At 41.9% G+C, this 26,244-nt stretch overlaps 1 protein-coding gene across 10 annotated transcripts in view; it reads left to right on the top strand.

The window, feature by feature from the left end:
- The window catches only part of CAP1 (cyclase associated actin cytoskeleton regulatory protein 1), a 33,025-nt gene extending 6,840 nt beyond the window's left edge, over positions 1 to 26,185 (top strand). For 3 of the 10 annotated variants that reach the window (XM_007979287.3, XM_007979284.3, XM_007979282.3), the window contains 12 exons: positions 13,248 to 13,369; positions 13,983 to 14,086; positions 15,676 to 15,753; positions 18,090 to 18,233; positions 18,339 to 18,424; positions 20,059 to 20,164; positions 21,395 to 21,572; positions 23,231 to 23,415; positions 23,695 to 23,818; positions 23,966 to 24,048; positions 24,372 to 24,515; positions 24,985 to 26,185. In XM_007979287.3, coding sequence (XP_007977478.1) covers positions 13,258 to 13,369; positions 13,983 to 14,086; positions 15,676 to 15,753; positions 18,090 to 18,233; positions 18,339 to 18,424; positions 20,059 to 20,164; positions 21,395 to 21,572; positions 23,231 to 23,415; positions 23,695 to 23,818; positions 23,966 to 24,048; positions 24,372 to 24,515; positions 24,985 to 25,068 — 1,428 coding nt within the window. In that variant the 5' untranslated portion in view covers positions 13,248 to 13,257 and the 3' untranslated portion in view covers positions 25,069 to 26,185. Of the gene's footprint in view, positions 1 to 13,244; positions 13,370 to 13,982; positions 14,087 to 15,675; positions 15,754 to 18,089; positions 18,234 to 18,338; positions 18,425 to 20,058; positions 20,165 to 21,394; positions 21,573 to 23,230; positions 23,416 to 23,694; positions 23,819 to 23,965; positions 24,049 to 24,371; positions 24,516 to 24,984 lie in introns of all 10 variants that reach the window. The other 7 variants (XM_007979286.3, XM_007979285.3, XM_007979283.3 and 4 more) reach the window with 3 other exon arrangements.
- The last annotated feature ends 59 nt before the right edge of the window (positions 26,186 to 26,244 follow it).

Genomic DNA, 26,244 nt, shown 5'->3' with positions numbered 1-26,244 from the left:
GTTCGAGACCAGCCTGGCCAACATGGTGAAACCCCGTCCCTACGAAAAATACAGAAATTAGCCAGGTGTGGTGGCGTATACCTGTAATCCCAACTACTAGGGAGGCTGAGGCAGGAGAATCACTTGAACCCGGGGAGGTGGAGGTTGCAGTGAGCTAAGATCGCACCACTGCATGATCTGCGCCAGCCTGAGTGACAGAGCAAGACTCTGTCTCAAACAAAAACAACAACAACAACAAAAAACAAACACTAAAGTTGCATATAGTTTATCGAGTATTCACATTTATTTTAGTTGATAAAATTATACAGTCATGTGTTGCTTAATGACAGGGATACATCTTGAGAAATTTGTCATTAGGTGATTTCATCATTGTGGGAACATCATAGAGTGTACTTGCACAAATTTAGATGGTACTGCACATCTAGACTATATGGTGTAACTTACTGCTCCTGGGCTACAAACCTGTATAGTATGTTACTGTATCTAATACTGTAGGCAGTTTGTAACACAGTGTAAGTATTTGTTTATCTAAACTTTTTTTTTTTTTTTTTTGAGACTGAGTCTCGCTCTGCCACCCAGGCTGGAGTGCAGTGGCATGATCTTGGCTCACTGCTCACTGCAGCCTCTGCCTCCCGGGTTCAAGCAATTCTTCTGCTTCAGCCTCCCGAGTAGCTGGGACTACAGGCATGCAACAACACGCCCGGCTAATTTTTGTATTTTTAGTAGAGATGGGGTTTAACTATATTGGCCAGGCTGGTCTCAAACTCCTGACCTTCCGCCAGCCTCAGCCTCCCAAAGGGCTAGGATTATAGGCATGAGCCACCGTTCCTGGCCACATTTTTAAAGTACAGTAAAAATAGGGTATTGTAATCTTATGGGACCACTGTTGTATATGTGGTCCATCATTGACCAAAATGTCATTACGTAATGCATGACTGTAGTTTCTTTTTTTTTTTTTTTTTTTTTTTTTTTTGAGATGGAGTCTTGCTCTGTCACCCGGGCTGGAGTGCAGTGGCCGGATCTCAGCTCACTGCAAGCTCCGCCTCCCGGGTTTACGCCATTCTCCTGCCTCAGCCTCCCGAGTAGCGGGGACTACAGGCGCCCGCCACCTCGCCCGGCTAGTTTTTTGTGTTTTTAGTAGAGACGGGGTTTCACTGTGTTAGCCAGGATGGTCTCGATCTCCTGACCTCGTGATCCGCCCGTCTCGGCCTCCCAAAGTGCTGGGATTACAGGCTTGAGCCACCGCGCCCGGCCATGACTGTAGTTTCATAACCTTAAATTAATGCAGCTACAGCATTCACCATGCAATTTCTTCTTGATGTACTGTATGTTAACCTGATAAAAACAAAGTTCTAAAAATATGCCTCAGCTACAGTGCTGCTTTGTTTGCCTTGTATTACCAGACCTTTTGTGCCAAACTTTCCCATTTCGCTGGAAAATAGTTGAAATGTTTAATGGAAGGAGCAGGCTTGCTTTGTTTTGTTTTGTTTTGTTTTCCTCCAGAGGGCATTTTTTTCCCTCCAGAGGGCATTGAAATTCCTATACTTTAGTTAATTATAGACTTACAATATTTCCATATTTCTACTTGTAGATGAATCATGGCTAAGGACAAACGTCATCCTTGAATCCATCTTTAAATGTGAGAGTGGGAAATGCTGTTCTTTTAAAGCAACTATTCAAGCTGAAATCAGCCAATACGGTTTTCCCTTATATGCTATAACACATGTAGAAGTAGAAAGGGACTGCTGAATGCTCTGTGCAATTAGTCTTCATAATATTCTTTGAATGTAGGAGAGAAGAGAACCCATGACCACACAAAGTTATCTGTTTGCCCCAGACATTGAAACAGCTAGTTCCCAAGTCTAATTTCACTTTATACAGTAACTTTACTCACTCCTGGAGTTTCAGATAAAGGACATGCGTAAGGAGGGAACAGGAGGCAGGTGTTGATAATGGGTTGGATTCCTTCTCTCCCTAGAAGATAGGCCATTCTTTTTAAATCTAAACCTCGGGTGGCAGTGACTCAGGCACTAAATGTCATTGGTTTAATCAGTGAAACCAAATGCTTAGAGAAGAACAGTGGCTCCTGATTTGGGTTAGATTTAGATGGCATCTTTTTTTTTTTTTTTTTTTTTTTTTGAGATGGTGTCTTGTTCTGTCCAGGCTGGAGTGCAGTGGCCTGACCTCGGCTCACTGCAACCTCTACCTCCCAGGCTCAAGCAATTCTCCTGCCTCAGTCTCTTGAGTAACTGGGATTACAGGTGCCCACCACCATGCCTGGCTAAAGAGACAGGGTTTTGCCACGTTGGCCAGGCTGGTCTCGAACTCCTTACCTCAGGTGATCTGCCCTTCTCGGCCTCCCAAAGTGCTGGGATTACAGGCATGAACCATTGTACCTGGCCTAACTGGCATCTTTACTGGGGCAAAGTGGTTCTTGTTATTTGGTTTCTGTGGTAAGCCAACTTGTATCTTCTGGTAGCATGTGTAGGTTTTACTTTGTGACATGTTAAAACCTAGTGATAAGAATTTATTAGAAGTAGAACTAACTAATATAAGTTTAGTGGTAATTTAGAAGAGATACCCAAGTAGAGATTTTTATTATCATTATAAAAGATTATATGTTAAAAGAAAGTTTGGAACACTGAGGTAGAAATTGTCAAAAACCCCGTCACCCAAATGTGACAAATATTGTAAATTTTGTGTTCAAGTTTTTTTTCCACACTCCATTTAGCTGTTCCCCTATAATTAGAAGTCCAAGATAGATACAGATAGATCGATAGATCTAACATTGCAGCAAACATCTCCATGCTTATCACTTTCCTCACATTATGATTTACTTTCTTAGGATAAAACCTCAGGAACAGGATTACAAAATTAAGGGCAAGAGAAGCATTTTGAAGCAAATCAATTGGGCTACCATGGTAGACGGGCTGATTTGTACGGTTGCTTTATTTTCAATTTTACTTAAGGATGATGACTTAGAAAAACAACTATGGGACAAAGTAGAAAACATTTCAAGCATAGCAACTTCCTACTCAAGTGGAAATTCATGCTACTGGCTTAATTGCCTGGTGGGATGTGACAAGAACTGCACGAGTAACCTGGTTCCATTTACTTCTGAATGACTTCCTTGAATAGGCAGAAGGAATTGGGTTAAGTTGTTAGAAGTATGAGAGTGTGAAGCAGCTTTGGCAGGAATCACTAGCCATTTCTGATTTTTTTTTGAGACAGAGTGTCTCTCTGTCGCCCAGGCTGGAGTGCAGTGGCGCGATCTCGGGTCACTGCAACCTCAGCCTCCTGGGTTCAAGAGATTCTTGTGCCTCAGTTCTGGCATAAAATGGTGTTTTTACAAGATGATTTCTAGGATTACAGGCGTGCACCACCATGCCTGGCTAATTTTTGTATTTTTAGTTGAGACGAGGTTTCGCCATTTTAGCCAGGCTGGTCTCAAACTCCTCAGGTTATCCACCTGCCTCAGCCTCCCAAAGTGCTGGGATTACAGGCATGAGCCACTGCGCCCGGCCTGGTTGTTTGGTTTCAAACCACAATAGACATTGCTGGAGAATCAAGCTCATAGTTTCTTTTTGCTCTGCATGATATCCCTCCAAGAGCTGGTCTATTCTCATGACTTCATGACAGTTCTTTGCCAATGATTTGCAAACATTATATCCAGTCTTGATTGTTTCCCAGGTTTCATTTCTAAATACTTGCTAGTCATTTCCACTTAGAAGCTTTGTCTTCTTTTCAAACCCAGCATTTCCAAAACTGACCTCATCTTGTTGCCCTAACTAGAACTTGCCACAACCCATTTCTGCCCATAATGTCATTATTCTCTTAAGGCCCCCATATTTGCAAATCTGGAGTCATCTTTGTCTCCCTTCTCTGAATGCTACTGTGCTCACAGTCAGTACCATACAGTTAGTACTTGTTCTCAGTTTAATGCACACTTGTTTCATGTGACCTCCAAGGGCAGAACCAAGATTCGTGGGTGGAAGTTGCAGGGAGGCAGATTTGCCTCCATATAAGGAAGAACTTTTTAATACTTTGAGCTGTCTGAATGGAATGGGCTGCCTCCAGAAGTCTTGGGTTCTCCATCACTGAAGGTGTTTGAGCAGAGGCTGCCTGACTAATTGCTAATTGAAAGGACTGTTCTGGCATAAGGTGGTATTTTTACAAGATGATTTCTAGAATCCCTCTAATCCTGAGAACCAGTGAGTCAATAGCTTTGTCTCTCCTGCTCTCCTGTCTCTCTTTGACTCCCTTAGGACAGGGAAACTATTTTACCTTTCTTTTCTATTTTTACCTTTCTTTTATATTCCGTACAGCACTTAATTCAGGTGCTGGTCTCTTAATTGCCTAAAGATGATTATTTACAGGTTAATTGATTCTTTTCATTTTGTTCCAATATTTGGTTAGACACCAGATGTTGTGGATTTTTTTCCTTTGAAACATCTTTTGTAGGCTGGGCACCGTAGTTCATGCCTGTCATCCCAGCACTTTGGGAGACCAAGGCGGGTGGATCACCTGAGATCAGGAGTTTGAGACCAGCCAGGCCAACATGGTAAAACCCTGTCTCTACTAAAAATACAAAAATTTACAGGGCATGGTGGTGCATGCATGCCTGTAGTTCAGCTACTCAAGAGGCTGAGGCAGGAGAATCACTAGAACCTGGGAGGTGGAGGTTGCAGTGAGCCGAGATCATGCCATTGCACTCCAGCCTGGGCAACAGAATGAGACTCCATCTCAAAAAATAACAATAATAATAAATAAATACAAATATCTTTTGTAGTAGCCTTATTTTACAGCTAGATGAATAACAGCTTTTAATCTAACTTTCTAGACCCTAATATCATCACTTGTCTCCACATCCCATTCTGTTTATCAGAGTACTTGTAAGCACTTTGCTTTCATCATATTATTCTTTCACTCTCAAAACCCTTGAGTGACTTCACATTTATCACAACATCAAATTTAAATTTTCCCTGGCTTTCAGTGCCCTCCATAATCTGGCCCAGCTTGCTCATGCATCCTTGTTTCCTATAATACTCCATGTTCTATACAGGCTAACCCACTCACATTTTCTGTGCATAGCCTGCTTGGTCTCCTTTTTTGCTTTTGACTTGCTCTGGAATGGCTTCCCTTTTTTCTCTTACCTCTTCAAGATGCCTCACTTCCTTCCTAAAACCAAACTACCGCCAGTCCTCATTGATTTCCTCTGAACTCTCAGAGCATGTAGTAATATTTATGTAATTCAGAACCATAGAAACAACATTCTGTGAAGAAAAATCTGCAAGAATAGGCTGATAATTTAACTTTCCCTAATCCAACTGGATATTCCCTTAAAACCTTTAAAAATATAGGCTGGGTGTGGTGGTTCACATCTGTAATCCTAGCACTTTGGGAGGCTGAGGCAAGAGGACTGTTTGAGCCCAGGAGTTTGAGACTAGCCTGAGCAACATAGTGAGACTCTGTCTCTACCACACGCATACACACACACACACACAAAAAGCAAGGCATGGTGGCATGTAGTTATAGTCCTAGTAGTCCCAGCCACTCAGGAGGTCAAGGCCTGCAGTGAGCTGTGAACACACCCCTGCACTCCAGTCTGGTCAATAGAGCCAGACCCTGTTTATTTGTTTGTTTGTTTTGAGACAGAGTCTTGCTTTGTTGCCCAGGCTGGAGTGCAGTGGAGCGATCTTGGCTCACCGCAAGCTCTGCCTGCTGGGTTCATGCATGCCATTCTCCTGCCTCAGCCTCTCAAATAGCTGGGACTACAGGTGCCCACAACCATACCCAGCTATTTTTGTATTTTTTTTTAGTAGAGACAGGGTTTCACCATGTTAGCCGGGATGGTCTCAATCTTGTGACCTTGTGATCCACCCACCTTGACCCAGCTGGTTTTTTTTTTTTTCTTTAAATAAAAACCAAAAAACGTTAACAAATATAATCTACAGTATTTATTCCATTCACATTTTATTTTGTTGTCCTAACCAATATGTGTGCTTCTGGAAGGGAGGGACCATGTGTCGTCTGTTTCTTCAGTAGGCCCACAATGCTAAGCACTTTGATTTTATTAGCATCTTCTATATGCCTAGTTTTTCTAGGTACTGGAAGATACAGTCAGTGCAGGAGGTAGAATGGACGAATTCCCATCCTTGAGCCTATATTCCAGTACGTAATATGTAGTGCTCACATTTTACATTTGCATTGCATTTTAAGACTTCTGAAGTGATAACTCATCTATGAAATCACCTCTTTTGATCCTTATATATCTCTGTATGCTAGATGAGGATTACAATCCGTTATGTGACTGTGTAAAGTTACACAGTTAGTATGTACAGCTTGGGACTCAGGCCTCAGTCTCTTAATTTTATTTGGATTTGTGTAATTTTGACCACCTCTGTTTCTGAAGCTTTTATGATGAATGCTTAAGTAGTTGGGAATCCAGACATTCATTTATGGAGGTTTACATATAGTTCTTGGTTATTGACAATTAGAAATGGCAAGGAGCAAGATGAGGCAGACATACAGAAGTATCAGAGCAGAGAACTTATTTATTTATTTTAATAAAAGAGATGAGGTTTTGCTATGTTGCCCAGGCTGGTCTTGAACTTCTGGCCTTAAGCCATCCTCCTGCCTCGACCTCCCAAAGTGCTGGGATTATAGGTGTGAGCTATCATGCCTGGCCTGAGAAGCCTTATTTTAAACATTTGCTTTCCAAATATGTCTCATCTATTCTATATGTGATTGAAAAAAAGTTGGCCTCCATGGAGAAAATTAAAAGCAGAAAAATGGAAGATGCTGGCCAGGCGTGGTGGCTCACACCTGTAATCCCAGCACTTTGGGAGGCCAAGGCGGGTGGATCACCAGGTCAGGAGATCAAGACCATCCTGGCTAACACGGTGAAACCCCATCTCTAATAAAAATCCAAAAAATTAGCCTGGTGTGGTGGCACGCACCTGTAGTCCCAGCTACTCAGGAGGCTGAGGCAGGAGAATTGCTTGAACCCAGGAGATGGAGGTTGCAGTGATCTGAGATCGTACCACTGCACTCCAGCCTGGGCAACAGAGAGAGACTCCATCTCAAAGAAAGGTAAATGGAAGATGCTAATAATGTAACTAAAGACACCATAAAGAGGCCTTGAGCCCATAGTGCTGTGCTTAGCAAACAAGTCAGGACTGGATACTATGATAAACCATGTAGTCACTTAATTTCTGAAAAGCCATTGTGGAGTAGCGAGAAGAGCCGCAGCGTAGGATTCAGAATATTTGTGCTCTAGGCCTGGGTTCTTTACTTACTGGTGGTTTGATCTCTGGCAAGCTTTTAACTGCTGTGAATGTCAGTTCAGTTTCTTCATTCTAAAAGCAGGGATCAATGTCTGCATAACATACCATGCAGGATTATTTTAAGTCTCAAAAGAATCAACAGATTAATAATGTTAAGCATTTACAACTATGATTATTATATTTAATTAATATTATATATTCTAAGAAGAGTACTTTCCTTATGGTACTTAATCAGTGTGATTTGTGCCTGAGAAGGCAACATTTATTTGAAAGACAGGAGGGTTTGTAAGGTCTTGCAAGAGCAGATAAGCAAAAAATTAAACAAAAAAAGGAAAAAAAAAAACACTTCTCCATGGATTCAATAAGGAAGATAGCCACGCTGTGTTGAGGGGAGAGTGAGTAAGAGCCTTTATTTATTTATTTTCTTTCTTAAACACCCTGATTAGCCTACTGTTCTTTTTTTTTTTCTTTTTTTGAAACATAATCTTACTCTGTTGCCTAGGCTGGAGTGCAGTGGCGCAATCTCAGCTTACTGCAACCTCTGCCTCTCAGGTTCAACTAATTCTTGTATCTTAGTCTCCCGAGTAGCTGGGACTACAGGCACACACTACCACGCCTGGCTAATTTTGTATATTTTAGTAGAGACGAGGTTTCACCACGCTGCCCAGCTGGTCTCGAACTCCTGAGCTCACGCAGTCCACCCATCTTGGCCTCCCAAAGTGCTAGGATTACAGGCATGAGCCAAATATACAGTGTTTTTAATGCCTCCTATGTTTATAGTACTGGAATTACAGCGGCAAGACATGGTCCTTGCCTTAGGGTGGCTAGTTGCCTGTTGACTAGAGGAGATCAGATGCATTCAGGGGAGTATGGCCATAAACTCTTAGACTCTGCTGAAGACTATTAAATAAATTATTTTATTTTATTTTATTTTATTATTACTAATGTTTTGAGACAGAATCTTGCTCTGTCACCCAGGCTGGAGTGCAGTGGTACTATCATGGCTCATTGCAACCTCCCCTTCCCAGGTTCAAGCCATTCTTGTGCTTCAACCTCTGTAGTAGCTGAGATTATAGCACGTGGCACCATGCCCAGGTAATTTTTGTATGTTTAGTAGAGACGGGATTTAGTAGAGACGGGGTTTTGCCATGTTGGCCAGGCTGATCTCAAACTCCTGGCCTCAAGTGATTGCCCGCATTGCCCTCCCAAAGTACTGGGATTACAGGCATGAGCCACCACGCCTGGCCAAATAAATGATTTTAAACCAGTGTGGGCAGTGTTGTGACAGAGATAAGTGCATAGTGTTGAGGTAGCACATACTAGAAATACTTCCCCAGGAGGTGATACCTTAGCTGAGACTTAAAGGACAATAGGAGTTCTAGAGGGGCAGATGGGAAAGGGAAAACATCTAAGCAGCGTGGATAGCATTATAAAGGCTCAGAAGTGAGAGAAAGCATGACTCTTTCTGGAAAACGCAAGTAGTCCCGGGTTACTGTAGTGTGCTAAGGAAAGGTGTAGCAAGAGATAAAACTGAGGAGTGGTAGAAGATTAAACAGGACCAGATTAGAGGAATTCTTGTTTGGACTTTACCCTGAACGCTCTGGGGTATGTGTCAAATGCAACTGTAATATTATATCTCAAATGCAAATATAAATATTTCTTTAATGCCATTTAATACTCTGGGAAATGTTGAGATATATCACTCTGACTATAATATGGAGAATGGATGAAGAAAGTTTATTACTGTAACTAGGGGAGACTAGCCAAGAAGTCATTGCAGTAATCTTGGTGAAGTCTTGATATCCTTTTTTTTTGAGACAAGATCTTGCTTTGTTGCCCAGACTGGAGTGCAGTGGTACAATCATGGCTTACTGAAGCCTCTACCTTCTGGGCCTAAGCCATCCTCCCACCTCAGCCTCCGAGGTAGCTGAGACCACAGTTGTACACCACCATGCTTGGAAAAAATTTTAAATTATTTTTGTAGCGACGAGGTCTCCCTGTGTTGCCCAGGCTAGTCTTGAACTCCTGACCTCAAGCAACCCTCCTGCCTTGGCCTCCCAAAGTGCTGGGATTAGAGGAGTGAGCCACTGTGCCTGGCCACTATCCTAACTCTTATCAGTCAGTATGGAGGCAAGGGGCATCTATTCATAAGCCTATGGATTTTGATGACTGATAAGATGTTGTGGGGGAGTTTGTGGAATCCTTACTATTTTCCAGGACTGTGCCAAGCACTTCTACATGGATTCCTTCATTTATTCTCACTGAAGCCATTTGGATTTTTGTACTATTATTGTCTTCATTGTAAAGATAAGGAAATTGAGTCTCAGAAAGTTTGATAACTCCTTATAGTCACAAAGCCAGTGCATATTGTTATTCAAACCTCCAATCTCTCTGATTTCTCTAAAGAACACTCTTTTTTTTTTTGAGATGGAGTCTCGCTCCATCACCCAGGCTGGAGTGCAGTGGCGCGATCTTGGCTTACTGCAAGCTCTGCCTCCCGGATTCATGCCATTCTCCTGCCTCAGCCTCCCAAGTAGTTGGGACTACAGGTGCCCACCACCACACACGCCTGGCCAATTTTTTGTATTTTTAGTAGAGACGGGGTTTCACTGTGTTAGCCAGGATGGTCTCGATCTCCTGACCTGGTGATCCGCCTGCCTCGGCCTCCCAAAGTGCTGGGATTACAGGTGTGAGCCACCGCGCCCAGCCTAAAGAACACTCTTACCTACTTACTATATAATACTGCCTAACAGTTTCCAGTTACCGACTTGATCAATCAGGTGATTGATGGCAGTGCTAGAGCAGTGTTAGGGAAGATGATTTCTGGTTTTGGACATTTCAGGTTGCCTTTGGGACATTCAGGTAGAGATGTCTAGGTGAAAGCTGGATTTTTATTATTTTTTTATTTTTATTTTTATTTTTATTTTTATTTTTGGAGACAGGGTCTCACTCTGTCACCCAGGCTGGAGTGCAGTGGAATGCAGTGGTACAATCACTACTCATTGCATCCTCGACCTCCTGGGCTCAGGTAATTCTCCCACCTCAGCCTCCTGGGTAGCTGGGACTACAGGTGTGTACCATCATGCCTGGCTAATTTTTTTATTTTTTGTAGAGATGGAATTTTGCCATGTTGTCCAGGCTGGTCTTGGACTCCTGGGCTTAAACACTTCCTCCCACCTTGGCATTCCAGAGTGTTGGGATTATAGTTGTGAGCCACAGTACTTGACCTGAATCTAAAATTTAATCCAGATGAATGGCCTGAGCTAGATGGATATGCTGCTGTGGTAGTCTTTAGCCTATAGGTGGTTATGGTAGTCTTTAGTCTATAGGTGGTTATATACCTGGCAAATAGGCTGGCATTACTACAATGAGGGTAGTCAGAGGTTTAGGAGTGTACATGACCACCTGAAGAATGTACATGTGTGTAGGGAATGAGAAAAGGTGTATCTTTCACATTACAATGTCACGCTTCAATTCTGGACATTGTTTTCCATAACATCTCAAATCTCATCTTACTCCCACCAAGAACAAAAAAACCAGTTTCTGTTCTTTTGTATTTGGTTAGTGGTAAAATGAGATTAGCTATAAATGGTAGCTGTATTGTCCTTTTTCATTCTGCTTAAGTCAGACAGCAGACTGTAGATTGTTTAGCAGTAAAAGCCTACAAATACAAGTGAAATATGGAAAAAGGGAGCCAAAGTCCCATGAAGCTCTATTATTCAGCATTTAAGATTGGTAAATGTTCACAAACTCTGGCAGCCTCTAGCAACACATGTACTGTGTCTTCATGTTAACAGTGGTCTCAACCTGAAACACCCATGTATGAAGGAACCTGTTTTATAACAGAACCGAGTGGTATCTGTTCATGGAAGGTAGCATAGGAGTTTATTGCATTCCTTGCCTTTTCTCCTGGATTTATAGCATGGTGGATTGTATATATATGTGAGTCTGTGCCTTGATCAGTATGCATAATGGAACAGGGCAGGAATTCAGATATCAGTTGATAGTGTCATAACATCAGGGAAAGTATGTTGACTGTTTATGGTCTTCTCTATTTGAGATTAGACATAGACCTGGAGGCTTCTGCTGCTGCTGCAGGCCAGGGAATGGAAAGGTTTGTTTGGTTCTCATTCTCATTTTTTTCCTTTGCTTATCTTTTAAACAACACTCTCTGACAAGTGATTGGGTCCACAGAGACCAGAGCTTGTACACAGAGAAGAATGGACAGAGATTATATTGTTTTCCTTACTTTATCTTGTGAGCTGCTTATCTCTTCCACAGGGAGGACAATGTGTTAAATTGAGATAATTCTGGCATGCTGTCATCTTTGGGGGAATCATAATTGCTCTGGTCATTTTAGGCACCTTCAAGGGAGTTGAGTTCATTCAGCTTCAGTTACTTGAACTGAATTCAGTTACCTGAATCGATGCTTTCATGAAATGGAATCTTTTCCAAGTCAAAGCTTGGATTGAAATTTCACTGACTGGTTTTTATGAGATCACTTAGGGTCTCAAATACTTTATGTAGCAGTGCATTGATCATATTTTACTCTTATGTGTGACTTATGGGCAACTTTTAGCACCCTTGTCCCTCTGGAGTTTTGGAATGCTATTTGTGAGGTTCATAACTTCATAAATATTTATTGAACATCTACTACCTACCAGGTAGTAGTCTAGATGGTAGAGTATACAATAAGGAACAAGCTATATAAGATCCTTTCTCTCTTGGAGCTTACTTTCTTTGGGATATTAGACATTGAATTAGGCTAGTTCAGATAAGATAGTACTTGTGAAAGATCTATAACAAGTTCTTTTGGATGTGTCTAGTGTCCTTCCCTACTGCATGTCCAGATCTTTCTCATCTTCATTTGAAGGCTGGCTCAAATGGCAGCTTCTCCATCATATCCTTATCTGATCCTTCCAGCTGATACATTCCTCCCGTCTTTGAAATCTCATGCCTCTCTATCAGCAACTTTCTTATGTCACCTTAACATTTTTTTTCTATTTGTTTCCTAGCTGTTAGTGCATATGTTAAGTCTCCCCATTAGACTATAAATTATTGAGGGCAGACTGGGCACAGTGGCTCACGCCTGCAATTCGAGCACTTTGGGAGGCCAGGGCAGGTGGATTACTTGAGGTCAAGAGTTCGAGACCAGCCTAGCCAACATAGTGAAACCCTGTCACTACTAAAACTACAAAAAATTAGCCGGGCATGGTGGTGTGCACCTATAACCCCAGCTGCTTGGGAGACTGAGGCAGGAGAATCCCTTGAACCCGGGGGGGGGGGGGGGGCGGAGCTTGCAGTGAGCTGAGATCCTGCCACTGCACTCTAGCCTGGGTGACAGAACGAGACTTTGTCTGAAAAAAAAAATTATTGAGGGAAGAGTAAATATCTTGTTCATCTTGGTTTGGGATATTTCACATTCAGGCAGAGGATGTTGTGGGAAAAAACACACTGAACTTAGAGCCAGAAGATGAATTGAGTACTGGCTTCTCTATTCACTGGCTGTGTGACTAGGCAAGTCATTTAACTTCACTGAAACTAAGTTTTCTATCACTAAGCATGTAGTAATCATCCTTCTGTTCCTGAATAGTTGTCGGGAGGCTCAAACTGAGATAATATATATCCTTTGCAAATTCTAACTTTCCACACACAGTATCATAGTAAATATTGTATAAGTATTTGAATGAGTAAGCATTTACTTCAGTGAACACCTTTTCCTGAGCAGTTCTCTTGCTTACTGAGGTCTTTTGATTTTGTAAATATACTAGACTACTTTTTTATCTGATTTTTTGTATTGTTCCATTTTGCAGATGACATCTTAATTTTATTAAACTATTCTGTTCCTGAGAATTGGCATCCTCTTCATCCACCTGGGGGCGACCAGTAATTTTCTGTTTTTCTCTCTGTAGGTGCTATTTAATATTTAAATAACAAATGACATTTGATCTGTTTCAGCAGGTGGTCCATTATGGCTGACATGCAAAATCTGGTAGAAAGATTGGAGAGGGCAGTGGGCCGCCTGGAGGCAGTGTCCCATACCTCTGACATGCACCGTGGGTATGGAGACAGTCCTTCAAAAGGTAAGCAGTCCACAGCCCAGCAGAATGCTTTCTTTGAGTGTCTTGGCCTGAAAATTTTCTATTATTCTCTCCTTTGGAGCTAACTTCCCAAAACTTAATCTAGATAGTTTATCTTTTGTAATTTGTATTGCTGTGAACAGATAAGAGAGGAAAGGAAATGACTTGTACAGGGAGGCCTGTGGTTAAGTTATTTTAACACAAGAACTTCCTGCTTGTGTGATATTTCCTGTTCTTTCTTTAGCAGAATGACTCCAATATAAGTCAAATGACAAGTGATAATAAAATTCCTGTCTCCAAACAATTGGCAAATTGGACATTTTGCACATGCAGCAATTGAAACATAGAATGTTAGCACTAAAAGAAACCTTGGAGGATCATTTTGTTTATTTTCATTTTATAGATAAAGAAAATTAAGCTCAGAGAGGAAAAGGGATTTAGTCAAGGTCACACACCAGTTAGTGGTGATACTGAACCTAGAACCCAGGTTTCCTTACTCCTGTTCCAGTATCCTGTTGACTGTATTACCTTGCCTCCTCACTTCCATATAGAAGCACATTTTAAAGAAGCCTCCTTCTGATGCATGGCTGATTCTTCGTGGTGTGTTTGTCTTTAGCAGGAGCAGCTCCATATGTGCAGGCATTTGACTCACTGCTTGCTGGTCCTGTGGCAGAGTACTTGAAGATCAGTAAAGAGATTGGGGGAGACGTGCAGAAACATGTAAGGATGTTTTGCCTTTTTCCCCTTCTTTTAAGGACTGACAGCTTTCTTCAGTCATCCAAAGTCCTCATCCTTGGTTTAAGAGCTCCTTGAGAAGTGCCTCTTGGTTTGAGGCATTACACATGTTATTTTTCTTTTACCTGTACTGAGAAGTTCAGTCCAGCCACAGAAACGATTCCTCCTATTTTTCTAGGCCCCTTGCTTTTATCACATATTTGTACAGAAAGCTTGCTTGGTACATAAAATATGGTTCTGTTCATCTTTGTAGCGAAGAACATGCACTCGTTTGATCCCAACATATTATATAATCAAACTTACAGTGGCTTATTTAAAGGAGTCATTATCATGACTTAGCATTTATAAAACTATGCTTGATAGTTATTAGTTATGCTAATGTGGGTTATTTTCACACCTAACCCACAGCAAGAATATGAAGTAGGCAGTGACAGGTGCCTTTCCTCCCACCTTCCTTTATGCCTCCTACGTCATCACCACCACTGCCTACTCCCACCCCACACTCACATATACATTCTACCTCTATTTTTGGGACCCAAAAAACCTTCCTGCTAGCTCACCGAATGATCCTTTATAAACAGTAACCATGCTCGGGATCTTCTTCACCTAAACCTTTCTCCAAGACTGGTTGCTTGGGTTTTGGAAAATCTATTTTGAGCCTCTCAAATACCATCTGTTGCCAATGGTTTTGGCTCTAGAGAGTGGGACTGGGACTTTAATAAGGGTGTGGAGGCTTGCATTTTTACTTTATACAGTTCTGTAACATTTGAAAAAACTTTAAAACATTTATCATTTGTGTTTTAAAAATGCAAATCCAGAAAAAAATAGATTGCTTTCTTTGAATTTTTGTATTTTAATAGTGCTTATAGTCTCATGTTTCTTAAATTCTTTTGACTACGAATGACCCTTAGAAATAAAGAACATATTCGTAACTGAGATAATATATTTTTTATATTTTTATAAATATAAAAATGATATTTGTACTACTTCTGCTATACTTTTTTTTTTAACTTTTTATTTGGAAATAACTTGAAGTTGGTGCGCTGCACTCATACTTTTGCTGTGTTAAGCTCACTAAATCGATTTATTTATTTATTAATGGGTCATGGTATCTAGCATTGGAGAGATAGCTTTAACCTAAAGGAGTAAATACCTTGAGAATTTTCGGCATAAATTTAGGCCTTTGCCTTTACTCCTGTCTCCAATTTTTGAGAAAAGAAAGGTGTTTTTTTGGTTGCCGTTTGTTTTATTTTGCTGATGTGAAATAGGAAGGATTTTTCAGTGCACAGTATCACAATGCATGTGTAAGGTGCTAACATGACTTCATTTAAGGCTAGGTGATTATCCATTTAACTTGACTTCCAACTCTAGATGTGTGTCCCTGATGAGTTCCAGTAGGAACAGTAGTATATGTAATTCTGCTATCAGTCCCTGGAATCCGGAATACATGAGGAGGATAACATGAAGTGCCTGGGTTGCTATCAGAGTACATGGAAGTAGAGGTTTCAGGTTATTCTTATCAAGACTTCTCCAGTTATAATGTGTCATCAATAGCTGATTCTTCTTTCTGGCAGGCGGAGATGGTCCACACAGGTTTGAAGTTGGAACGAGCTCTGTTGGTTACAGCTTCTCAGTGTCAACAGCCAGCAGATGTAAGTTCACTACTAGCTGGTTTCATTTTGGTTTGATGCTCAGGACGAGTTGAGAGATTTCTGTCAAGCTATTATAACATTTTAAAATAGACCTACTAGGCTTTTGATAATATATGTTCATACCAAGTCCCAGAGGTAGAGCCATACTTCAAGTGCCTTAATGGGAAGGTACTATTGAGTACTTAATGGTCTCTACTGACTTTTTCTCTGTCATTTTGCATAGGCCCGTGGTTATTCCTGGGACTTTGCTTGCCTCCCTCTTTGCTGAGTCTACATTCATCATAGTGTCTCCAAAGCCCTTTAAAGATGATTCTTTTGCTTCACTGTGGATGGGCTTTAGTAGTGCTCCTGTGGAGATCTTAAAACTCCTGTAGTATTGCTTCTCTCTTCATCCTTCACTGGTTGGGAGAATCTCCCTTTAATTTTACTCCCACCTCAGAATTTTATGGTGCAAGATGTGAAAAGCTGAATTAGAGAAAATTTAGATTTCTCTTGGAGTCAAAGAAAATAGGTTTCCTTCTTTTGCATTTGGCTTTCCTACAGAGGAATAATAAAGCAAGTTGTCCTAAATGCTGTATTAAAACCCTTGACTCTCAGCATGCCTAGATAATATAAAAATAATGTCATATATATTAGATTCTGGTTAAGCATACTGGCTTACTTCTGTAATTCCAGCACTTTAGCAAGACCTTGTCTCTACTAAAAATTAAAAAAAAAAAAAAAAAAAAAGTAGCCAGGCAAGGTGGTACATGCCTATAGTCCCACCTACTTGAGAGGCTGAAATGGGAGGAACATTTGGGACTGAAAGTTTGAGGTTGCAGTGAGCCCTGAACACACCATTGCACTCCAGCCTGGGCGACAGAGCAGGACCTTCTCTCAAAAAACAATGTGTGTGTATGTATATACAGATACCATCTAATTCTAATATGTAGAATTAGATTCTAATTAATCTGTCCTGAATGGTTAAGATCTGAGAATTGAGATGTTCAGGAAATGGAGCTTTGGAGGAAGGGTGCAAACAAACAAAATTCATCCGTTTTGCCAAGGTGCCTACTTGAATGCTAAGCCCCTAATTGTTTTTTATTTTTTTTTTTTTAAATCGTTTTTTTGAGACAGGGTGTTGTTTTGTCACCCAGTCTGGAGTGCAGTAGTGCAATCACAGCTCACTGAAGCCTTGACCTCCCAGGCGTAAATGATCCTCCCACCTCAGCCTCCTGAGTAGCCTTGACTACAGTGTGCACCACCACGCCTGGCTTGCTTATTTATTTATTTATTTATTTATTTATTTATTTATTTATTTTTGAGATGAAGTCTCACTCTGTAGCCCACGCTGGAGTGCAGTGGCAGGATCTCGGCTCACTGAAACCTCCACCTCCCAGGCTCAAATGATTCTCCCACCTTAGCCTCCTGAATAGCTGGGACTACAGGCATGTGCCACCATGCCCAGCTGATTTTTGTATTTTTATAGAGGTGGGGTTTCGCCATGTTGCCCAGGCTGATCTTGAACTCCTGGACTCAAGCGATCTGTCTACCTTGGCCTCCCAAAGTGCTGGGATTACAGGCGTGAGCCACCATGCCTGGCCCTAATTCTTTTTATTATTTGTAGAGACAAAGTCGTGCTGTGTTGTCCAGTTTGGTCTCGAACTCCTCGTCTCAAGCATCTCTCCTGCCTTAGCCTCCCAAAGTGCTGAGATTACAGGTGTGAGCCACCATGCCCAGACTAAGCCCCCTAATTGCATTTGATTCATCAGTTCTTTACTCAGCAGCTACTACATGACTAGCAATGCATTGAGGGCTTTAATGATGATAAAAGAGCTCATCTTGGAAGAATTAATGAGAAAGTAAAACATATTCACATGGGTCCATTAATAGTTTGTATTGGTGAGTGATAAAATGCCAAAATTGGTTATTCTGACAACAAATGCTGTAGGAGGCTGGTGTGGCTGGGTTGGAGGGCCCTCGTGAAGCATGAGGAAAATGTGGATTCATGGAAAAAGAAGAGAACATCATGAGTAAGGCACAGGAATGATGTCCTGAGTGTATGTCCTCTAAGTGGAACAGAAAAGAGACAAGTGGCTGAAATGGAGGTATTGTGGTATAGCTGAAGTATGGATCCTGATCATGAAGAACCATCAGGTACAGCCTGAGGAGTTGGAACTCTATGAGGAGAGTGAGATAATGAGCAGTATTTTAGCCTTAGGAATCAGGACAGGACTAATGCAGTTTATTTGGGTGCTCACTAGAGTCCATAGAGAATTCTTACCTTCAGGATCAGAAGGCATAGACACCTTTGTGGAAGGATGTTAACCTGAATCTTTTCTTGTATCTTTTCCTAGAATAAGCTTTCCGATTTGTTGGCACCCATCTCAGAGCAGATCAAAGAAGTGATAACCTTTCGGGAGAAGAACCGAGGCAGCAAGTTGTTTAATCACCTGTCAGCTGTCAGCGAAAGTATCCAGGCCCTGGGCTGGGTGGCTATGGTGAGCAGTGCAGATTCCAGGGCTGGGGGTGTGGGTATAGATTCTAAGAGGCAAGGCAATATAGTTGGAGAGGTCCTGAGTCACTGACAGCTTGTTTCTCTCTAGGCTCCCAAGCCTGGCCCTTATGTGAAAGAAATGAATGATGCTGCCATGTTTTATACAAACCGAGTCCTCAAAGAGTACAAAGATGTGTAAGTTCAGCCTTTTCTTTTCTTTCTTTCTTTTTTTCTTTTCTGAGACAGTGTCTCGTGTTGTCACCCAGGCTGAAGTACAGTGGCACAATCACAGCTCACTGCAGCCTCAACCTCCCAGCTCAAACAGTCCTCCCACCTCAGTCCCCCAAGTAGCTGGGACTTCAGGCATGCTGCACCATGCCTGGTAATTTTTTAATTTTTTCGTAGAGATGAGATCTCACTGTTTCCCAGGCAGGTCTCTAATGATTCTCCTGCCTTGGCCTCCCAAAATGCTGGGGTTACAGATATGAGCCACTCTGCCCAGCCAAGTTCAGCCTTTTCTCAAGGGGTAAAGGATAAACCCATTTGGTTACTTGCTGGAGTAGCACTTTGGAGTTACTGAAGGCTGCCCTTAGCCACTGTGCTGGTTTTATCTCAGGGCTGCTTTCCGGAGAGCTTTATAGATATTGTCTCACAGCTGTATTTGCAAACAGGAAATGTTTCTGCTTCCACTTCTGCTTTCTCTCCTTTGTTGGTAGAGGCCCTTTTAGCCTTCTGGGTTTAGGAAGTTTTGCTGACAGTAACATGGACTAATGCCCTTTATATAAGATTTTGTTTCTTTGTTGAGAATTTGTTATCTGGCCCAATGGCAAAGGGTTCAATAGGACTTAATAGAAATTCTTCATGCAGTCAGTTAAAGTGAGAGTAAGGCTGCCTAGCCAATGCAGGTATTACGTAAGGCAGTCCTTGTATGTCTAACCACATATATCTACCAGTTCTGACTTCTCCATTGCTGGTTTTGAACTGGAATGATTGCAGGCAAAATTTATTAAGTTGCATATCTACGCAAACCCTTCCTTTCTTCCATCCTTCATCAATCAGCAAACATTTATTAACTACTCTTTTTAAGGAATACTGCACCTTCCTTTGAGTGAAATGTGTCCCAGAACAACAGGCACTTCTTTATCCTTCTAGCAACATGGAATTAAGCATGACAGTGTTTTGATATATCCCACCATTATCCCATCACTTTACAGTTGAGGAAACTAAGTCTCAGGCTAAATAACCTTGCCAGCTAATATACAAGAAGAGAGGGGACTTGGACCATAGGTACAATGCTATTTCTATAATTTAATGCTGATTGTTTCCTCCTAAAGGAAAGTTTAAGTTTGCTTTTGGTGGGGGTGGGCATATTTTGACATAAGGCATTGTCTCGTAAGACAGTTAAGTTTCTTAGAGTTCCACAGTGATACTTAAGAGTTCTCCTGTCTACCATGGTTTTATGTACAGAATGTCTGCTTTTATCAGTTTTACATATTAGATTGTGTTTAGGTTCTACTTTGGAAAAAGTTTCAATAAGCAAGTGGTCAAAAGAAAAAAAGTTTTGGTACTTAAAACAGTTTGAGAAACATTGCTATGAGAGATAGAGATAGAATCCAGAGTCTCTATCTTAGTGGAGTTTGGTCTGATTAGGGTAATAGACTAGGTTGTGTATACATAGAAGTTTGGTGATGACAGAAAAGCTGCCATTGAGCAGAGCCTAAGAAACACCACAGGTAGGAGAAAGTGAGCCCATAGGAAAGAAGGGTTCTGGAATCTCCATTGTTATGTACCTGGACCACCTGTGACAAGTTCTTCTTTAATCCTCCCAGGGATAAGAAGCATGTAGACTGGGTCAAAGCTTATTTAAGTATATGGACAGAGCTGCAGGCTTACATTAAGGAGTTCCATACCACCGGACTGGCCTGGAGCAAAACGGTTAGTGAATCCTTCCTCCCTCCCTCCCTCCCTCCCACTTTCTCTCTCCAGGGTGGGGTCCACAGGTTTCTTAGACTTCAGCACTACCAAAGTCTGTGAGGGAATGCTTGTTTTTTCAGTGGAAGGGAGGAAGAAAAGGGGGAGAAAGAAAGGGAAAAAAGAGTAAAGGAAGCAAGGATCATAGGAGAAGGCATACTTGGTGGTATTCAATTTCAATAAACATGTCAGGGACAGTGATTGGTGCTGGAGTGGGAGACACACACAAATGAGTTACACTGTCCCAGCCTTTAAGGCGCTTAAAAATAGGAACACAAAACCCCAGTACAACAGTACAAATCACTAAGCCAAATGCTATAATAAAGATACAGACTCTAGAGTATGAGGAAAAGAAGAGTGCTTCTCACTAGAAGAGATTATGCTTTGAAGGTATATACTCTTCTGTGAGACTTGAAAGAAGTATAGGGCAGTGAGAAGTGGGATACTACAAAAGGCACAGCTTAAACAAAATAAATGCAGAGTAAATGTAGAGATTGGTCATCTCTGGCTTCAATAAGGGGAAATGGTCAGATTTTTAGGAGAAAAGGCTGGAAAGGAAGGTAGGCTGAGACTTTGGGATGAGGTATTTGAGCAAGGGAGTGATGATGATCCAATTTGTCTTTAAAAGAGTCTCAGTGTAGAGGTTAGGGATAAGGACTCATGCTCGGATTATGAAAGTAGTCATGGTGTTTGGGAGATAGTAGAAAAACATTTGTAGGAGATAGCACCAAGATAATATAAAGAGATTTGATAAGGTTGAAGAAGTTGGAATCCTCAAAGAAGATTGAATAGTCAGCCTTGGATGGTAACATCTTTCACTGAAACAGGGACAAGGGGATGATTATACAGGGAGGGGAGCAGGCAGGAAATGATGAAATCAGTTTTAAACTTGTTGAATCTGAGGTACTGGTAACACACTAAGGAAGATGTCAAATAGATTTGTGGAAAGAGTTTTTAAAGCTGGAATCAGGTGAGGTCAAAGGCAAAATATGATGGTCAAGAAATAGAACTGAGAGCTGGATCTTCGGGAAAGGGTGAGAAGGCATAAAGCCAAGTTGGGTATGGGTAGGATGCATTAATCATTGCCTCAAAGGCTGTAGTGGGGACCCCATGTGCACTGGCCACATGTAGGGTGCTACTGGGAATGGTACAGAGGGGAAGAGAGAGGATGACGATGTTACCTTATTGTTTCAGGGGCCTGTGGCAAAAGAACTGAGTGGACTGCCATCTGGACCCTCTGCTGGATCAGGTCCTCCTCCCCCTCCGCCAGGTCCCCCTCCTCCCCCAGTCTCTACCAGTTCAGGCTCAGATGAGTCCGCTTCCCGCTCAGCACTGTTTGCGCAAATTAATCAGGGGGAGAGCATCACACATGGTGAGTGAACACTTTGACACAAACAGTTGGTACAACAAGTTGTGTGGGCCAGACGCCACCAACCAGAACCCAACAACTAGTCTGTAAACCACAACCCCGACTTGTGTGGGAGTCATTTAGTGTGTCCTGTTCCTTTAAGGGACAGCAAAGCTGGCTTAAATGGAAATTGAAAATGATGATCACAGTTGGAGGAAGCCCTCTGCCCCATGGGAAAGTGACTTAATATTAGGTAGCATATATAGAGTACCCTCTTGTGCCAAGGCACAGATCTGGCGGTTTTCCCCAGAGCTTTTTCCGTAGCACCACATGGCACTGTGTTAGGAGTTAACTTCCTTAGAAGATGCATACTGGTTACATGGAAAATTTGCATGAAAGTGACCTAATGTTGGTATAGAGAAAGTAGATACCGTTAACACAGCTGGTGGAAGTCTGAGTTGTCCAGCCACTTCTAGGAATCTACGATCATAGTAGCTAAAAATGGTGTAACAACCTAAATCCAACAGTAAGAGAAATGGTTAGTTAACCACCACATGTCCTGTTGATGAAATGTATGCCATCATTACATGTTTTTCTCCAGTGAACCACGTAATGTTTAAGAAAAAAAAATCTAGTATGTAAGTTATAACCACAAGGAATAGTGGAGATAAAGGCCATTCAGTATTTGTTATACAGTTAACATAGATCAGGCCATATTCAAAGCAAGGCGTGTGTCAGCCTGCTGTGGGAGATCATGAATTATTTTTCCCTTAAAACATAAAAGAAATATATTTTTACTTTTTTTTTTGAGACGGAGTCTCACTTTTTTGCCTAGGCTGGAGTGCAGTGATGTGATCTCGGCTCACTGCAGCCTCTGCCTCTCAGGTTCAAGCAGTTCTCCTGCCTCAGCCTCCTAAGTAGCTGGGACTACAGGCACCTGCCACCATATCTAACTAATTTTTTTGTACTTTTAGTAGAGACTAAAAATACACCATGTTAGCCAGCCTGGTCTCCAACTCCTAACTTCAGGTGATCCACCCACCCTGGCCTCCCAGCGAGCTGGGATTACAGGCATGAGCCACAGCGCCTGGCCTAGAAAGATACTAAACTACAGGTTAACATGAGAAAGTTTTTAAGTGTCAATAGTTGAACTAAATGTATTAACGATGTGTATGATCATAACCAACAAAACCATATATATAGAGAGAGAGAGAGAGAAAAAACAATATTGTAGAGTCGCAAATGCCAACACTGACTGAGGAGGTAGGGGAAGTAGGGTTAGTTAGCTGTGGGGAGTGAGGGTTTTTTGTTTTGTTTTGTTTTGTTTTTTCCTTTTACCAAATTTTCTTTACTGCCACTTATTTTTCTTCCTTTATTGCTTTAAAAACTACATATTTGTGCATATATATTTGATATGTCTTTCTAGGTCTTTTTCTGTGCATTTACTCCCTATTGCCAACCACAGTATATACATATTCCATGTTGTTGTTAATGGAACCATATAATTTAACCTTGGGGAGAAGAGAAATGATAAAAGTACTTCTTCAAAACTGCTTGCAAGAGAACACCTCAAAGGCTCTGGTTTTTGGCTTTGAATTTTCTGTTAAGGATGTTTAACATGATGAAAGCAGCTCAGAGGTCTGGTATGAAGGACAGGAACAAGGTAGCTGTTGTTCTTACAGCCCTGAAGCATGTATCTGATGACATGAAGACTCACAAGAACCCTGCCCTGAAGGCTCAGAGTGGTCCGGTACGCAGTGGCCCCAAGCCATTCTCTGCACCTAAACCCCAAACCAGCCCGTCCCCTAAACCAGCCACAAAGAAGGAGCCAGCTGTACTTGAACTGGAGGGCAAGAAATGGAGAGTGGTAAGTTAAAAATACCTAGACAGGGGCAGGTATTTTTATTATATTTTTTTGAGATGGAGTCTCACTTTGTCGCCCAGGCTGGAGTGCAGTGGCGCGATTTTGGCTCACTGCAACCTCCACCTCCCGGGGAAAAGGAGTAGCGACGGGATTAAATGGAGCTTAGCTAGATGAGGGCAGAGTTCTGGCTTCAATTGCAACAACAAAAAGTTTGGGATAGCCTGGGTTTTTTTTGTTTGGTGTGTGCTTTATGATGAGAATCCTGGGCTCTCTCTCTAATAGGAAAATCAGGAAAATGTTTCCAACCTGGTGATTGATGACACAGAGCTGAAACAGGTGGCTTACATATACAAGTGTGTCAACACGACATTGCAAATCAAGGGCAAAATTAACTCCATTACAGTAGGTGAGTCTTTGTTGCTGTCCCATGCAATCCCCGTCCCAGAGCCTGAGAAGGCTAATATCATTTTACCTACCCTATCTTAAAGATTCCTAAATGTATATTACTTTCCTTTAAAGTTACACTGTTGACAAACTCCCTTTCTTCTCCTAGATAACTGTAAGAAACTTGGTCTGGTATTCGATGACGTGGTGGGCATTGTGGAGATAATCAACAGTAGGGATGTCAAAGTTCAGGTAACTCGATATTTTGGCTCCTTCTTTTTGTCCCTGAGGAATTAATTGAAAGAGACATGGTAGACCCACAGATGTTGCTTTCGTGGGAATCTGATTCTACAAAGTCTGTAAGCTGAGCTGCTTTGGACGTGGCAGAAGAGGGGTTGGCTCTTCGGGCGAGTTCTTTTCAGGACCCATCCCAACCCACCCAAGTATCCAGTGTCTTGCGCACCTGTGAGCTTTTCATGTAGTTGCTGAGTCACATGAAACAGGAAAGCTTTTCCTGCAACTTACTCTTGTCCTCCCCAACTGCTGGGACTCAGTTCTCTTGGTTTACTCTGCAGGTAATGGGTAAAGTGCCAACCATATCCATCAACAAAACAGATGGCTGCCATGCTTACCTGAGCAAGAATTCCCTGGATTGTGAAATAGTCAGTGCCAAATCTTCCGAGATGAATGTCCTCATTCCTACAGAAGGCGGTGACTTTGTAAGTTTCTTGATCTCTTTAGTATAATGTTAAAAACAGAAGGGACTGAAGATTTCTTGCATTGGAGAAAGCTGTTTCATGAACATTCTGCACTGAGCAGCTAAAAACCCAATAATGCACACCAAAAACACACAGAAATGAGGTAGTCCAGTGTAGTGGAGCTCCAAAGGAAGGTGCTTTCTGCCTAAATGGAGCTCAAGGTAGCAAAAAAGAATGGGGATGAGCCATGGCACCTTGTCAAGCTGGTGCTATAAAGCCATATGTACTGTTATTTACACCCCATAGACTTAATAGTCTGTCCAAGATCACTGAACACTAGAACACAGCATGGCTCTATGATTTGTCTCTTGCTGCATCCTCCCGTGCTCCTGGGGTTAAGTGGAAGCAAGCACTGGGAGAAATGTGTGAGATTTAGCCCCAGCTCTTCCTTAGCTCAGATTTAAACCTGCTGTCTCTTCTTTATTTGCAGAATGAATTCCCAGTTCCTGAGCAGTTCAAGACCCTCTGGAATGGGCAGAAGTTGGTCACCACAGTGACAGAAATTGCTGGATAAGCGAAGTGCCACTGGGTTCTTTGCCCTCCCTTCACACCATGAGATAAATCTGTATCAAGACGGTTCTTTTCTAGATTTCCTCTACCTTTCTGCTCTTAAAACTGCTTCTCTGCTCTGAGAAGCACAGCTACCTGCCTTCACTGAAATATACCTCAGGCTGAAATTTGGGGTGGGATAGCAGGTCAGTTGATCTTCTGCAGGAAGGTGCAGCTTTTCCATATCAGCTCAACCACACCACCAGTCCATTCTTAAGGAACTGCCGACTAGGACTGATGATGCATTTTAGCTTTGAGCTTTTGGGGGTTATTCTACCAACAAACAAACAGTCCATTGGAAAGAAAACAGTCCCAGGAATTAACAGATCAGAATGTGCACACTGGTTAATCTTTTTCTAACAGTGAGCATAAAGGTAGCAGAAGCTGGTGTGTTTTCAGATGGTTCTTCTAACCAAACTAATTTTCACTGTTGACAAGTGAGGCAAGGGTTGCACTGGACCGAAGGCTGAGGCTTGGCCATCTAGCATTCCATGCAGAACGGTTTCCCATAAGCATTCCTTTTATTCTCTGTTCTATCCTGGGTCTGCCTCAACCATGAGATAGGAGAGTCTCCGGTACTAGCTGCTAGCCAGGGCAGTTAATGGAGTCTTGGACCCTTTCTTTCTCTGGGATCCCTGCCCAGCACCTTCCTACATAGATGACTTTAAAAGTAAAAAAAAAAAAAAAAGAAAAAAGAAAAGGAAAAACAACACACCATTTCAAGGAGTCTGGCATTCCTGAATCCTCCTTCCCTGCTAGGTGCCTGTCACCTGTCTTCACTGCCTCCTTTTCCCTGTCATGCTCATCAGCTTATGGCTTCTGTCCAAGCACCTGAACAGAGGACTAAAACCTCCACTGCAGGCTGGTTTTAGGTCTTGATTTATGTAAGAATCTTGCACAGCACTGCTAGTGTAAATTTCAGTTTTTCCCCTCTAGGACAAACACTTACCAAAATATGCAACTTTTTTTGGTGGGAAGAGAGATTGTCCTGTGATTTCTACCCATTTCCTGAGGCCTGTGGAAATAAACCTTTATGTACTTAAAGTTATACAGAAAATAGAATAAAGTTAATACCAAACTTGCTTAGTTGTTTACCTGTGATACTTGCTGTACAGGAATGTAAAAAATACTGAAAACACCA

The sequence above is a fragment of the Chlorocebus sabaeus genome, chromosome 20, assembly GCF_047675955.1.
Source record: "Chlorocebus sabaeus isolate Y175 chromosome 20, mChlSab1.0.hap1, whole genome shotgun sequence".
In the NCBI taxonomy this organism is placed as follows: Eukaryota; Metazoa; Chordata; class Mammalia; order Primates; family Cercopithecidae; genus Chlorocebus; species Chlorocebus sabaeus.
The sequence above is the reverse complement of the archived record's forward strand: the minus strand, read 5'-3'. Positions and strand labels throughout refer to the sequence as shown.